Genomic DNA, 16,218 nt, shown 5'->3' with positions numbered 1-16,218 from the left:
CTCAGAGATTCAGAAATAGCTTTTTCCCTCTTTTTGTACTAATGTAATTAAACTTTCTAATATATATGCACTCACTGTAATTTACAGTTTTTGTGTATTGCAATGTACTGCTGTATTAGAGTAAATTTCACAACCTATGCCAGTGATATTAAACTTGATTCTGATTTTGTAGAATCTGAATGACCCTCTTGTTGTGCTGGTACTCCTTTCTGAGACCTTTGTGGGTTCTGGATACAAACTCCAGCTTTTGCTTTTCTCTGTAATCTTAATGGTGCAGTTCACAGTCAGAATCTGGGCTGAGCGAAGCTACGATGGCAGAAGAGCTTGGACTACTGCCCACTGTTAGCCTGGGTCAGAGAAACTGTTAATGATGGTCAGCGTTTCCATTCTTAACTTACCATTCATGACCTTTACTAGTGAGACAGTGATAGGACTTCCGTTTGCCTGCTCCTTGTGGCTGAATGAGTTACTAATGCTGGCTGAGAATAAAGGAAAAAGAACAAAAATGATTTCCTGCTTTATCTGGCAAGGAAAGAAACCTAGAATTTGATTTAATACCTTACAGTTAGGGAAGGAAGGAGGAGGAATGGCATTTCATTGCTTGAGAAATTATTTTTATGCCTCACAGATAACCCCTCTGTTATCCTGGTGTAATAAGGAATATAAGGCTAGATGGAAGGAAATAGAATTTGGATTGATTGACAGTTTTCCTTTGCAGGCCTCAGTAGCAGACAAAGGATTGATAGCCCAATTGGAAAAGTCTAAAAACAGCTGGATAAATCTTACATTAAAAGTATGGCAGAAGGTGGCTAATTCATGTGGAATTAATAACATGTTAAAACTTTTTAGATGGTGTGCATATGATACCGAATTTCTTCCCAACAGAGTAGATAAAAGATTTGAACTATGGATAAAGAAAGGTCTTACAACCTATCTTTCATTTACACAGAAAAGAGTATTACGAAGTTTCCAATCCTCACAGGACAAACATGGCCTAGAACATAATGACTTTTTTAGGTACCTTCAAATACAACATTATGTTAACCAGAGTGGTAGACATACAGATTTATCAACAGTGGAATTAGAATTTTTCAAGATTCTGAATTCGGCTTACAGTTCAATGTCAAGTAAATCAATTTCTCGATTATGCAATGTACTCTTACATACTAAAAATGAAAACACATTGTATATTAAAGAGAAGTGGGAGAAAGAAGCGGGGTTGGTACTTTCAGAAAAGGTTTGGGGGGAAAATATGCAGCTTTCAGTCGTCTTCGACTAACTCTTTGATTTGGAGAGAATGTTGTTAGAAAAATATTATAAGATACTTCAAGACCCCATATCAGGAAAAATATAAAGACACAAACATGACATGTTGGAGAAGGTGTGGCTCCAAGGAGGCAAACCATTTCCATATTTTCTGGGATTGCCCTAAATTATATTGGAAAGGTATTCATAGAACTTTAAGTCAGTTATTTAAGACCCAGTTACCTTTGACCCAGTGAACTTTGAGACACTCTATTTGGGACATGTACTGTTTTTGGATCAGAAGAAAGACATGAAGTTGCTAAGGGTCCTCTTAGCGGCAAGTAAGAAATCAATCACCAGAAAGTGGCTAAATCCAATATCACCTACATTAGAGGATTGGCATGAAATTATTCTGGAAATATTTAAAATGGAAAAGATGACCTACTCTTTGAGAATTCAAAAAGAAAAATTTAATCAAATTTGGAATAAATCTGGAAAGCATTTTAATCTAAAAGGTCATAGTCTGTTGTCCCACATGAACATTGTGTTGTGCTGCATTCATGAAAGAAGTTTGATTCAGCACAGTCCACAGAACAGCTGCCACTTTTTAAAGCTAGGTTAGCTTTATCTGTCACATGTACAGTGAAGTGCTTCATTTGCATCATTCAGTCCGAGGATGTGCTGGGTGGGAGCAGTCATTAAGTTTCATCCTGTTTACAGCACCACGATTTACTGATGATGCACATCATTGAAATGTGTGAGGAAACCAGAACACCCAGAGAAACCCATGGGGTCAAGGGGAGAGTGTACAAGTTCCTTATAGAATTGAATCCCAAAGTTAGCAAAGTTTCTTTCCCAAGTGACCTCAATGCCTTTTGCACTCGCTTTGACTGTCAAAGCATGGAGGCGCCTTCACAAACTCCCACAGCTCCTAATGCCCCTGTGGTTTCAGTCTCTGAGGGTATCCTCCAGGAGGGTGTATTCACAGAAAGCATCTGGCCCAGACAAGGGTGCCTGGCCAAGTACTAAAAACCAGTGCTGATCAACTGGTTGGAGTGTTCACTGAGATCTTTAATGTATCACCTCGGCAGTCTGAGGTGCCCCACCTGCTCCAGTTTGTCTACCGTCACAACAGGTCAACTGCAGATGCCATTTCATTGGCTCTTCACTCAACCCTGGAACACCTGGACGCCTCAGGATGCTCTTCACTGACTACAGCTCAGCATTCTGTAATATCATTCCCTCAAAACTCATCAATCAGCTTAAAGACCTCGGCCTCGCAAGACCTGTGCAACTGAATTCTTGATTTCCTCACTTGCAGACCCCAGTCAGTTCGGATTGACAAGAAGATCTCCATCAGCACAGGTTCACCGCAAGGCCTTGTGCTTAGTCCCCTGCTCTACTCACTTTACCCTTATGACTGTGAGGCTAAGTGCCACTCCAGTGCCATATTTAAGTTTGCCAATGACACTACTGTGTTTGGCCGAATCAAAGTTGGTGATGAGTCAGCATGTGGGAGAGAGATTGAAAATCTGGCTGAGTGGTGCCGGAACAACAGCCTCTCACTCACTGTCAGCAAGACCAAGAATTTTATTGTTGACTTTATGAAAAGGAAGCTGTTGGTCCATGAGCCTGCCAGGGGTGGGGGGGCTGGTACTAGAATTGGAGAGGGTCAGCAACTTTAAATTTCTCATTCAGGAGATCTGTTCTGGGTCCAGCACGTAAGTGCCATTGCGAAGAAAGCACAGCAATGCCTCTACTTTCTTAGAAGTTTGCAAAAATGTGGCATGTCATCTAAAACTTTGACAGACTTCTATAGATGTACAGTGGAGAGCATCACAGCCTGGTATGAAAACACCAATGTCCTTTGAACAGAAAAGCTTATAAAAAGTAGTAGATAAGGCCCAGTCCATCGTGGGTATGGCCCTCCCCACCACTGAGCACTTCAGTACTGAGACCTGTAACAGGAAAGCAGCATCCATAATCAAGGAGCCCCTCTCCTGCCCCACCAAACCCAGGCCGTTCTCTTCTCGCTGCTACCACCAGGAGGAAGATACAGGAGTGACGGGATCCACACCATCAGGTTCAGGAGTAGTTTATTTATCTATTTATATTTTGTTTAGCAATATAATGTACAGTGGGTCTTTCTGACCCTTCAAGCCACACCACCCTTCCCTGATTAACCTTAACCTAAAGACAGGACAGTTTACAATGACCCATTAACCTTTGGACTGTGGGAGGAAATCAGAGCTCCAGGGGAAACCCCATGTATTCCAAGGGGAGAAAGTACAGAACAGCGCTGGAGTTGAACTCTGAACTCTGAAACATCCCGAGCTGTGATTGTGTTGCACTTACTGCTACGCTCCCACGGCAACCCTGAGTTATTGCCCCACAACCATCAGGCTCTTGAACCACCCCATCATCGAACTGTTCCCGCAACCTATGGACTCCTTTCAAGAGCTCTTCATCTCAAGTTCTTGATATTTATTGCTTGGTTATTCAATTATCATTGTTACTTTTCATTTTGTATTTGCATAGTTTGTTTTCTTTTGCACGCTGGTTAGTTATCCATCCTGCTTCTGATTCTATTGTGTTTCTTGTATTTACTGTGAAAGCCTGCAAGAACATGAATATCAGGGTTGTATATGGTGACAAATGTATACCTTATTAAATTTGCTTTGAAGTTTGCACTGCAAAGCTGCCATGCATTTTATCAGTTCTGGTAAAAGGATGCTCAAAAGAAAAGAACTACTAACTTGTTAATGGTTATGGGTCTTTTCTAGAAACCTAATGTTCAGTTCCCAAAGAGTCCAGAGTAATGATAGAGAGATGATGTGGCTGATCTTCAGTTACGGTGATCTATAGCATAGTGCAGGAGCTTGAGGCTGAAGTATTCATTTGTGCTCACTTCATGTATCAGTGTTTACCAAGGGAGAGATGTGGTCAAAATCTCAACAGACGGGAAGCAAAAGTTAACTGAATGAAAGTTGGAAGAAGGATGATGTGAGAAATTTTGGCTGTTTTGAGGAAGTGCTGTTGAGACTGGATGTATTCTTGAGGGAAGTGAGGACAGTATTTGTAAAAGAATGCCATATTTTTCAGTCCTCTCTGAAGTTATGTGAGGATCCAGATGATTGAGGATTGGTTGGTTAATTGCCCTTTGTATTTTGGTGAGAGGTAGAGTGAATTGATCTGGATGTTGAGAGAATTAAGTGGGATTAAGACACATTTAATGTAATAGAGTAATTAATTATCAGCTTGGATTTGGTGGACCAAAGGGCCTGTTTTCAAGTTGTATTTCTCTAATTATGACTGGAAATCAAAGAAAATCTGAAACAAGCACAGATTTGGAGAAGCACAACAGGTCAGCAGCAAGAAAAACAATCAACATAATGTTTCTGCAACCCCTTCTCAGAAATCCAATGAATTAACCAGCATCGATGAAGGGATGGAGATATGTTGACAGTTCCTCTTTCCTTAGATGTGGCCTGACTTGGTGAATTGTTCCAGTAATTTTGACTTTAGCCACAGAGGACTGGTGTCTGAGGAAAGCATTGTGCTTGTCATGAAGTAAAGTAAGGACATGTTGGCTGGTGGGGGTGATGTCTGCATCATTTTGGCAGCTGGAGAAATTAAGTTACAGGGAAACTAGCACCGCTTTCATAATCATGATTGACTAACCAGCCTTGAATCTTTTAAGGTAACAAAAGGTTATTCAGTACAATCAGAATCGGGTTTATTATAGCTAACATAGGTCATGAAATTTTGTTTTGCAGCAGCAATAGAGTGCAAATTCATGAAAACCTTTAAATTACAAGATAGTACAAAAACAGTTCAATAATCTGATAGTGGAGAGGAAGAAACTTTACCTAAATGGTTCTTCAGGTTTCTCTACTACATCCTCCTTGATGGGAGTAATGAGAAGAAAGCATGCCCTTGATCGTGAGGGTCCTAAATGATGGGCACTGCCTTCACGAGGCACCTCTTCTTGAAGATGTCCTTGATGAAGAAGAGGGTTGGACCCACGGTGGAGCAGGCTGAGTCTTTAACCCTCTGCAGCCTCTTGCAGACCTACCCTTTGGACTCTCCTTATCAGGTGGTGATACAACCTTGTATCATAGAAATTTGTAAGTCTTTGGTAGAAGCAAGGATGTGATGTTAAGGCTTTATAAGGCACTGGTGAGGCCTCACTTGGAATATTGTGAGTAGTTTTGGGCCCCTTATCTAAGAAAGGCTGTGCTGACATTGTGGAGCGTTCTGGGGAGGTTCACAAGAATGATTCCAGGAATGAAAGGGTTACCATATGAGGACCGTTTGATGGTTCACTGGAATTCAAAATGAGGGGGAATCTCATTGAAACCCATCAAATGTTAAAAGGCCTTGATAGAGGATGTTTCCCTGTGGCAGGAGAGCCTAAGACCAGAGGACACAGCCTCCAAAGAGAGGGATGTCCACTTGGAATGGAGATGAGGAATTTCTTTAGCCAGAGGGTGGTGAATCTGTGGAATTCGTTGTCATAGGCGACTGTGGAGGCCAAGTCATTGGGTATATTTAAGGCAGAGGTTGATAGGATCTTCGCTAGTCTGGGCATGAAAAGTTACAGGGAGAAGGCAGAAGATTAGGGCTGAGAGGGAAATCGATCAGCCATGATGAAATGATGGAGCAGTCTCAATGGACTAAATGGCCTAATTCTGCTCCTAGATCTTATGGTCTTATGAACATAACAAAACCCCTAATGAAATAGATCTGTTTGCGAACCTCAGGTCCCAAACTACCAGGTTCAGAAACAGTTACTACCCCTCAACTACAAGGCTCTTGAACCAGGGGCAATAACTTCACTCACCCCAACACAGCTGATTCCACACACTGTGGACTCACATTCAAGAACTCTGCAGCTAATGTTCTTGATGTTTATTACGTATTTATCATTATTATTTTGATTTTTCTTTTTTGTATTTATACAATTCGTCTTTTGCACGTTGATTGTCATGTGCAGTTTATCTCGATTCTGTTGTTTTTTTGTATTTACTGTGAATGCCCACAAGAGAATGAATCTCAGGGTAGTATATTAGTATCCAACTAAATGTATGCCAGTACTCTCAGGGTAGTATATTGGTATAGAATTAGATGCAATTAGTGTGACTGCAAGGAAGGGTAGGCAGATGATAAGGGTAGAATTGCAGTCAGTGAGAAGAGTTAAAGTGCACCAGGGAACCAAAATCAAAAAGGTTTTTAAGAATAAGTTAAATAATCTTGTAGCAGAGTTTGGAATAAATTAGATAATCTTGTAGCACAGTTAGAGATTGGTTAGAGTTAGGGGTGGGGTGCATCTGTTGGTAAAAAAATGAAAGTAAGTCCTCAGAAAGAGGTGACATAGGATTGGGAGGCGTTAAATCCTTGGGAGTAGAGTTGAGAAACTGCAAGGGTAAAAAGACGTTGATGGGAGTTGTATATAGGCCCCTGAACAGTAACCAGGATGTGGGCTACAAATTACAACTGGAGGTACAAATTACAACTGCATGTCAAGAGGGCAATGATGCGATAATCATGGGGATTTCCAACATGCAGGTAGATTGGGAAAATCAGGTTGGTGCTGGATCCCAAGAGAGGGAATTTGTAGAATGCTGACAAGATAGGTTTTTTGAGCTGCTTGTGATTGAGACCCCAAGAAGAACGGCATTTCTATATTGGCTATTATGTAATCACCTAGATTTGATTCGGGAAATTAAGGTGAAGGAACCCTTATGAGGTAGTGATCATACCATAACAGAATTCACCCTGTGATTTGAGAAGGAGAAACTACAGAGGAGATTTTCCAGGATGCTGCCTGGTTTAGAGAGTATGGATTATGATCAGAGATTAAGGGAGCAAGGGCTTTACTCTCTGGAGAGAAGGAGGATGAGAGGAGACATGATAGAGGTGTACAAGATATTAAGAGAAATAGATAGAGTGGACAGCCAGCGCCTCTTCCCCAGGGCACCACTGCGCAATAGAAGAGGACATGGCTTTAAGGTAAGGGGAGGAAAGTTCAAGAGGGATATTAGAGGAAGGTTTTTCACTCAGAGAGTGGTTGGTGCTTGGAATGCACTGCCTGAGTCAGTGGTGGAGGCAGACACACTAGTAGAATTTAAGAGACTACTAGACAGGTATATGGAGGAATTTAAGGTGGGGGGTTATATGGGAGGCAGGGTTTTAAAGGTTGGCACAACACTGTGGGCCGAATAGCCTGTACTGTACTGTGCTGCATTGTTCTTTGTTAAAGTCAGATGTATCAGCGTTACAGTGGAGTAAAGGGAATTAGAGACATGAGAGAGGAGCTGGTCAAAATTGATTGGAACAGGGCACTTGCAAGGATAAAAACTGAACAGAGTACCTGGTGTTTCTGGGGGCAATTCAGAAGGCACAGGAAAGATGCATCCCAAGGATGAACTAGTATTCTAAAGGGAAGATGAGGCAACTGAGACTGAAGAGGGAAGTCAAAGACAGCATTAAAGGAAAAGAGAGGGCGTATAATATAGCAAAAATTAGTGAAAGTTAGAGGATTAGGAAGGCTTTAAAAAAACGACAGAAGGCAACTGAAAAAAAAAAGCCATTGAAGAAAAAAATAAAATATGAAGCTAGGCTAAAGGAAGATAAAAAAATTTTTTTCAGATATATATAGAGTAAAAGAGAGGCGAGAGTAGATATCGGACTGCTGGAAAATTATGCTGGAGAGGTGGTAATGGGAGACAAAGAAATGCCAGACGAACTGAATAAGTATTTTATGTCAGTCTTCACTATGTATTCTACAAGTTTGAGAGTGTCAGTGAGCAAAAGTGTGTGAGGTGAAATCACTAGGCAGAAGGTTCTTGGGAAACTGCAAGGCCTGAGGGTAGATAAGTCACCTGGACTAGATGATGTACACTCCAGGGTTCTGAAAGAGGAAGCTGAAGAGATGATGGGGGCATTAGTAATGATCTTTTAAGCTTCACTAGATTCCAGAATGGTTCCGGAGGACTGTAAAATTGTCAGGTTTAAAGCTGGTTGATAAGTACTGAGGGGATGATGGTGTTGAATGCTGACCTGTATCAATAAACTGAAGTATATCTTTTGGTTGTCTAGGTACCACATAGCCAGCTGGAGAGCCACTGAGGCTGTGTCCACGGTAGAACTGTTGTGAAAATTGGGAAATTGCAGAGGAAGAACATAACAGGCCCTTGCTCAAGCAGGAGTTAATTCTAGCTCTCAAAGTACTTCATGATAAACATTAAGGTAGCTCACACTGCTCTTCATGGCACTGGAATGATTGCTACCCTTTTGAAGCAATGCAGTAGGTGTCATCCATGTGGATTTTCAGTTGTCTGACAAATTTGCATGAAGGACTGGTGAGAAAAATTATAGCTGATGGAATTCAAAGGTTAGTGGTTGAAAGGATAAGAAATTAAATGAAAGACTAAGCAGAAAGTAATGGTAAATCAAGAAAAGATCTGCCATATTTGGCAGATGGCAGTTCATTTGGAAAAGCTTGAGGGTGTATATTTCTGTCAGAGAGAACAAAATATATTGAGGGTGTGTTTGGTAAAGTAAGCTTTCTAAATAAAGGCATAGTGGGAACTTGAGAAAAAGGTTTTCACACAGAGTTGCTCTGAATTTCCTGGTTGAAGCATGGTCAATCATGGCTTTCAAGAGGAATTAGATTGGAGCTATTTGATCTACAGTTTGGAGGAATGAAAGTGGCTGGATCTGTCTCCAAAACCAGTGCAGATTCAGTGAGCCATACTATACTATATGTCAGTGGTCAACAACCTTTTTAAGCCCAAGAGCCCCTACCTCGGCCTTAGTGAAAGGCAAGATCGACTCCAAATCGATCAGTTGTACACACGCGCACTGGGGCAGAAAAAATCGGAAGTAAACCGCCGCAACCCAGAAGCAGAAATAATGTATGAACACTAATCAAGTCCAGCATGTCAAGCTCACAAAATGGAGAATCGAGTATCTTCACAAAATGGCAGCCTCCATCCCCCAAGCACACGGCAAGAACAAAGACTGGTTCCACTGTCCTTGATTCATTTGAATTCACTGATTTGAAGATTGTCGTACTTTCTGGCCAACATATCCCTCCTCTTGATCCAAAGATTTATCTTAGGATCACTATCCTCCTCTATTCTATTGACCATCCATTGGATTGCCATGGATCCCCAGCAGATGTGCTGCACTTACATTATAACTTTTACTTACTAAATTCATACAATTTTTATACTGGCCATCTTTTTTTTCAGTAGTGCAAAATCATTCCCCTCTACCTTTTGCATAATTTCAGCCTTCCATCTTCTGAGTTTATACACATTAAATAATACAATCATCAGTGTACAAAAAATTAATATTACTGCAGCATGTGAGATTATCCTCACCCATGGATGTATTTGAACATTTGATCCCCAATTCCAAAACTTATCCCAAAAGTTGAAGTCACTTCTAAAATTTTATTACGTAGGAATTGTACCTTTGTACCCTCTGGAATATTTAATGTTTTATCCACACACATCAAACCATTTACCCCAGCATAATACAAATTTGAGTCTTTTTCTTCCACATGAGCCCGTATTACCTGTATCCGTTGAGAAAAGTTTCTTTTGATCACTGAATAGTCTTCATATAATGACGTTGTTGTTGTCAAGTTCATCGGCAGTAATGTTTCAGAAGCACAACCATTCATGACCCCAATCATGGTCAATACCATCACCATAAAATGCATTATTCTCTTCATATTGAATTAAATCTGTAAATACAAAGGGTAATATCTGCTCTTATTTCCAGTTCCAATCTTGAATTACTTTAAATCCATGTTTTCTATCTGGTTTTCCAACCCATGCAACCTAGGCTGCCAATCACCCTTTGACTCAAGTGGTCCATCTTTTCTCACCCAATTTCGTTTCAAGATAGGGGAGGCAGCAAACAATGTATTTCTCCTCCTTATTTTATTTACACATCTCCCCTGTTTTTCAAACTGAGAAAATGGAAAAACTCTTCCTTGGTCAGATCTGTTGCCATGTTCTTGGAATAACTGTTCCAAATTCAGATCTTCCAAATCAGAACTATTCTGTACATTGATGGTCATGTCTCCAAAATTTGGACTATCATGTACATCAATTGTTATATGTCGATGGTGATAATGTTCCTGTTTCTCCCCCACCAATTTCAACTGGTTGATGTGGTCCCATCCACTTTTATCTGGAGAAGTTAGCACCCTGTATACTGATGGACTTGTTTTGTCTATGATTTCATAGGGCCCTGCAAACCTTGGATTTAAAAATGAAGTGGATTGGTGTATTCTAATCATCACTCTTTGTCCTGGGCTTAATTCTATGGGACTGACATTTGAGTCAAAGTCGGCTTTACTCTGCTGCTTCTTCTTTCCTATTTGATGAGCTGCCACATAATTGACCTCTGTCACTGTCTCTACCAACTGTTGTACCCACTTTTCTGACACGATCTCATCTATTTCAGGTTCTGACAAATCTAACCCTAACAACTCCTCTAACCCTCTCATGTTTCTTCCGGTCATGAGTTTATAAGGCGTGTAACCTGTTGAAGATGCCACTGTATTCCTTATTATCATCAACACACAAGGCAGAACTGCCTGCCATGTTGTTCGATGTTGTTGTACCATTTTGGCCATCATGTTTTCCACTATTCCACTAGACTGTGGTCTATAGGGTATATGAAATCTCTGCTTAATTCCTGAAAGTGCCATGGCATCTTGCATTATCTGAGCTGTAAAATGTGCGCCTCTATCTGACTCTATATTCCAGGGTAATCCCCAATGAGTAAAAACCCTTTCCAATAAGATTTTTGTGGTAGCTTTGGCTGTGTTAGTCTTAATTGGGAAAGCTTCCACCCATTTGGTGAAAGTGTCTACTACTACAAGGATATATTTGTATATATATATTTGTGTGTGTGTGTGTGTGTATTATATATATATATATTTCCGTCAGGATTATATTGTGCACAAATCAAACAATTCTTGGCATAGTGTTCCACATCCTCCTTCATCCTAGGCCACCAACACAGGGAATGAGGAAAGGTGCAGCTGACTGATATTGTTTCCTCTGACCCAGTCGTTGGGGACCACTGAAGTGCGTGGCGGGGGAGCTACACACATGCGCTCTGGGCAGAAAGAATGGAACTAAAACCCCGCAATCCGGAAACAATCTCTCAACAGTATTTGTGTATTTTCATTTTTTTTTTCGGGATCTACTGGGAAAGTCTCGAAGATCAACTAGTCGATCATGATCGGAGGGTTGGCGACCACTACTGTATGTGGTAACAGAGCTGGTTAGAAATTGTATATCCTGTCCAAGGTTTGTACTGTAGGTGGCCCTTGTCAAGTGGTGCTAAGCACCATTGCAGAAAAAGGTTGAAGCAGAATTGCCTTAACTGGAAGCAGATCACTTTCTTGTACATTGGACTCGCTTTAAAAAAAGTCTTCTTTCAAAGAGGAAAAAAAACTAGAAAATTGCTTTTTTGTGACTGTTACATAAGCTCTCCGCCAGGATTTTATCTTTCATGGTAGCTCTGAAGACATAAATGAAATAACATTGTAAAGGAGTTCTCAAATTTACTTTAAATTAAATTGCAGGAGTAATACAACAAGAATACCTCTAGCTCCAGTGAATTTTATATTGAAGACGTGTACAGGGAACATAAAGGATGACTTCCAGCTATATTAGTGCTTATAAAAGCTCACGGGACTCATTAAGAAATGAGTTCCATGATACGTGGGTTATGAAGTCTTTCAGGATGATTGAACGAAGATGAACATGATAAACACTATCTAGACTTCCAGGTGTGCATTCTCAATTTGACCCCATGTTGCACGTCATACCCCACAGGTAATTACTGCTCCCATCTCTAAGATTCCTTCCTTTATTCCTCCACAAACCTAATACATCTATATCTGCAGGATTTCCATTTCCTTATGGTCATGTCCCATGAAAAGTTTAGATCCCAAAGAGAGTTGAAAGCTCTGTGTGTAATAGCACACCAAGCTATAAAAGAACTGAGTGAAAGATGGGTGAAGGTGCTGCACAGATGACACCAAATCTGAGTCTTAAAAAGACTTGGTGATAGAAGTAGGAGGAAGAACATAATAGAGGCAAGAATTCCGTTGTTTTGGGGGGGGGGGGAAGAAAGATAATTCTTAAGTTTTTTTTTATTTGGAGATGCCCTTCGAGCCATACAGACAAGCAACCCCCAATTTAACTCTAGCCTAATCGGGCAGATGGGGCTCGTTGGCATGATTGGCAGCTCACTTAGAAGAAGAAATCTGATCTGTAGCCACTCATGGGGAATGCTTTGGGAGTAAACCCCAATCTGTAGCTCCAATGTTGAGTTCAACACTGACTGGCAACTGCTGTGACACCACTTGTGCCTAGCTGTATTGGTCTCTGCCATTTTTTTTTGTATTCATCAGCTGCATAGAGAGAGGGAGCCTGTTGCACGGGCAACAGCTTGTTCTCCATATCATACTGCCCTGACTGTATGTTAAATGTACCAGCTAGGATGCAACATCCATGGTCAGCCCTGGCCAACGGAGGGCCTCATCATCTCTGGACGATTTACAGTGACCAGTTAATCTACTAACTGGTGTGTAGGCCTTTGGCATGTGGAAGGAAACCGGCAGACCTGGAGAAGACCCAAGCATTCCATGGGGAGGACACACAGACTCCTTACAGATTGAGGTCGGAATTCAACTCCAACTCTGATGTTCCAAGCTGTAATAGTGTCACGCTAACCTCGAAGCTACTGTGGCACCCCTTAATTAAAACAGAAAGTGCTGGAAACACACAGTAGGTCAACAGAGTTAATATTTTGGGTTAAAGACCTTTTAACATCTGATTGTTTACAGCACTCTTTGTTTTTATTTCAGATTTCCAGCATCTGCAGCTTTTCTTTTGACAACAATTAATTGTCTAGTACCTTAATTATTTTATTTTCCCATTATCCATAATGGGTATTATAAACTTGACAGTGGCTGTGTAGCTGTTGGTGTGTTGATCACGTTCCTTTCAGTCCTGCCACCGTGATCTACAGTCTCACTTTTTACTTCCCCATCTCCCCGTCTGCAAGAGCTCCTTGCACCAGTAAGGCTCTGAAAATAAAGCACAAAGCTGGAAGTTGTTAAGGGAAGCATTGGGAATGGCAGAGTGGGACAGCAACTCCCTGCCCCAGGAGATTAGTTCTTCTAGCTGTGCACATAGCTGGGGTGAGTGGGTGTAAGAGTGATCAGTCACTCAAGGTTGCAGAAAATCTGGTGTTTGCTTTGCCAGTCTTTGCTCAGAACCCTTTTAGGGAATACAACATGGCTAGAATTTTATAAATAATCCCTTCCTCTTGGAATCGCATTACTTCATCCACTGTTTTCATTTAGTGCTTTGAGTCCTTCAACCCTTGCATTAATCATCTTTTCTGAAAAATGCTTATGACTGGCTATTTATAGACATGATGTGGTGGGGGGTGGGGGGTGAACTTTGAGGCAGAAATATGAGGTGAAAGCTGCAAAGTACTTTGTAAACGTATTTGTGGCATGTTTAAGATTCCATCCCCTTGAAAAACAACTAACATTTTGAATTGATTTCCAGGAGTTTTTTTTACCAATTTAGTCAACATCTCTTAAAAATGATGTTAGAGTACAAAAGGAAATAGAGCAGATGTTATTTTTTTTTGCTCTCCAGTGTGCAAGAATTTAAAGAAGCTTCTGCGAAAGTGTTTTGAGGTGAGGTGAAAGCAGTTCATAAATATGGTTATTTTTAATCCTTTTAAGCAGACTCTTCCTAATTCTGCAAGTTCCTGCATTTGTTTGAATTGAATTGTTTTATCTAGAGAATGAAACGGTTGAGCTAAGATCCAGTGAAGACTCTGATAGGCACACAATGCTTACAGGTGCCGCTGCTGGTGCTCTCCAAGTAGCTGTAGTAAGGAATTGGGAGTTATTGAAGGAAGGATGAGATTTCCCAATGGGCCGGCTGAAGTGCTACCACAGCTAGGCAAATGCTTGTGTTCAGCATCTTTTGTATGTGATGACTAGTGTGCTTTTGTTATGAGAAATTACTGTTAGCGCATGAAGAGGCAGGGCACCATTTTAATTGTGAGGTAGTACTGCAGACAGACTCTTCATTGTGAGCAGAGGGGTACAAGAGGTCCTCCGGGTACTATTGGAACCGAGGCAGGAGAATGCTGTCTTGGCCAAAGCTTATTCTGTAACTATCACCAGTGAAGTAGATGTTCTGATCTTTATCACATTCTGTTTGTGCCTGCTGTTAACCTACAGTCATAACTACGCTGAAGAAGTGCATAGCCAGGATGTTGGTATATTCTGAGATCATATCAGATGTTATATAAATGTAAGTTCTTGCTTAATATTTGTACTGAAGATTGTTAATGGGATATAATTATAGTTTACACTTTTTGCTCTATCTTCAGATCTTCACTGTTGAGTTGAATTAAATATTACAAAGAAGTCATGTGATACTTAATGACCAAAAATTTCCAGCTTGACCCCATTATCCATCGTGCTTCGCTGGAAGCTGCCACATTCAAACTTGAGGTTTAGTTTGGGTTCCAGTCTCAGGGAACCAACAGGGAATGGTCACTGTGGGATAGGGTATCTCTTGGATAGCACGTGAAATAAACACCAGCCAGACCACCTAATTGCAGCATAAATTTGGAGTGACAGTGCATTTCAGTGCAAGCGGGCGGTGTGCTTGTGTTTCCATTGCCACCATCACCCACAAAAAAACGTAAGTACTATTTTCTGTAAGCGCAATTTGCCAACCCTACTGATAAAACAGGTGACTGCTTGATTATTGTGCTGTGACTAGTCTTCTGAATACAATCGTGAAGTGCAAGTCTCATTTCAGTTTTTTTATATATAAAACTTATGATGCTAGAGTATTCTCAAGTATCATCTCCCCCTCCCCCCTTCCCTTTAGAGTAAGAGTCTCTCGTGATTAATTAGTGTCTTCCTGGCAAAACTTTGAGTGCACCCTGACTATTCTGTAAATGGCAGCAGTAAACCTAACTCTTTTTTTTTCATCCTTTTGCATGCATTTAACACTGGTGTCCTACCCATTTACCACTGATTTCAGTCAGTAGAATCACTAAGTTGATTTGTATTTACTACTGATATTTCCCTCTGCTTTACACATGAACTTCTGTATGATAAACTACGACTATTTCCACCTCCCCCGCCCCTCTCATTCTTATTGCCATGCAGTTCCACAGCCCTGCAGAACCTGCAGTCCTGTGAACAAATCGATGACAATTTTACTTTCAAATCAGAACTCAAGATACATTTACTGTGGTAAAATTGCAGGGTTGTGAATGAAAAGGAGGAGTGTGAGACCAATGGGATTTCAATTTTTTAAAGTATGGCACAGGCTTGATGGGCGGGATGGCCTTCTGGGCTATAAGTGCAAACCAAGGCTGAGTGTGTTGGTAGATAATTTCTCGTATCAGGGCTACTTCTATGTATCTGGTGGCCGTGGACAATGGACAGGAGCAAATCTGCCTGCTGATTCTCGGGCATGGGACCTCATGTTAATTGTAACACCTCTGAGGTGTTTACTGATCTCCACAAATTTAGATGCAACTGTGATCTTCTGATTTGCATGATTAATTTTGTCTGTATGGTGTGAATGTTTGAAATACTGTTTGAAAGTGTACTTGCCTGCAGTATATTTTTAATTCCAAATTATTTTTACACAGATCTGACCTCCCGATGTATCACGGCGCTGGTCGGTTTCTTTGAGCTGCAGCAGAGAAGGAGCTCAGTGGACTGTTCCCAATGCCACCTCCGTCCGACATTGTGAAGGTGGCAATCGAGTGGCCAGGAGCTAATGCCCAGCTGATTGAGATAGACCAGGTGAGTGGCTGTGGTGCTGAGCCAGAGATCCAGTGATTAGAACCTGTTTCATGGAGAGAAGAGGCTATGCT

At 41.0% G+C, this 16,218-nt stretch overlaps 1 protein-coding gene across 2 annotated transcripts in view; it reads left to right on the top strand.

Moving 5' to 3' along the window:
* LOC132399687 (engulfment and cell motility protein 2) overlaps positions 1-16,218 on the top strand; it is a 198,348-nt gene that overhangs the window by 73,893 nt on the left and 108,237 nt on the right. For both annotated transcript variants that reach the window (XM_059980344.1, XM_059980343.1), the window contains exon 2: positions 15,991-16,147. In XM_059980344.1, coding sequence (XP_059836327.1) covers positions 16,070-16,147 — 78 coding nt within the window. In that variant the 5' untranslated portion in view covers positions 15,991-16,069. The remainder of the gene's footprint in view (positions 1-15,990; positions 16,148-16,218) is intronic.

Source organism: Hypanus sabinus, chromosome 9, assembly GCF_030144855.1.
Source record: "Hypanus sabinus isolate sHypSab1 chromosome 9, sHypSab1.hap1, whole genome shotgun sequence".
NCBI lineage: Eukaryota > Metazoa > Chordata > Chondrichthyes > Myliobatiformes > Dasyatidae > Hypanus > Hypanus sabinus.
The sequence above is the reverse complement of the archived record's forward strand: the minus strand, read 5'-3'. Positions and strand labels throughout refer to the sequence as shown.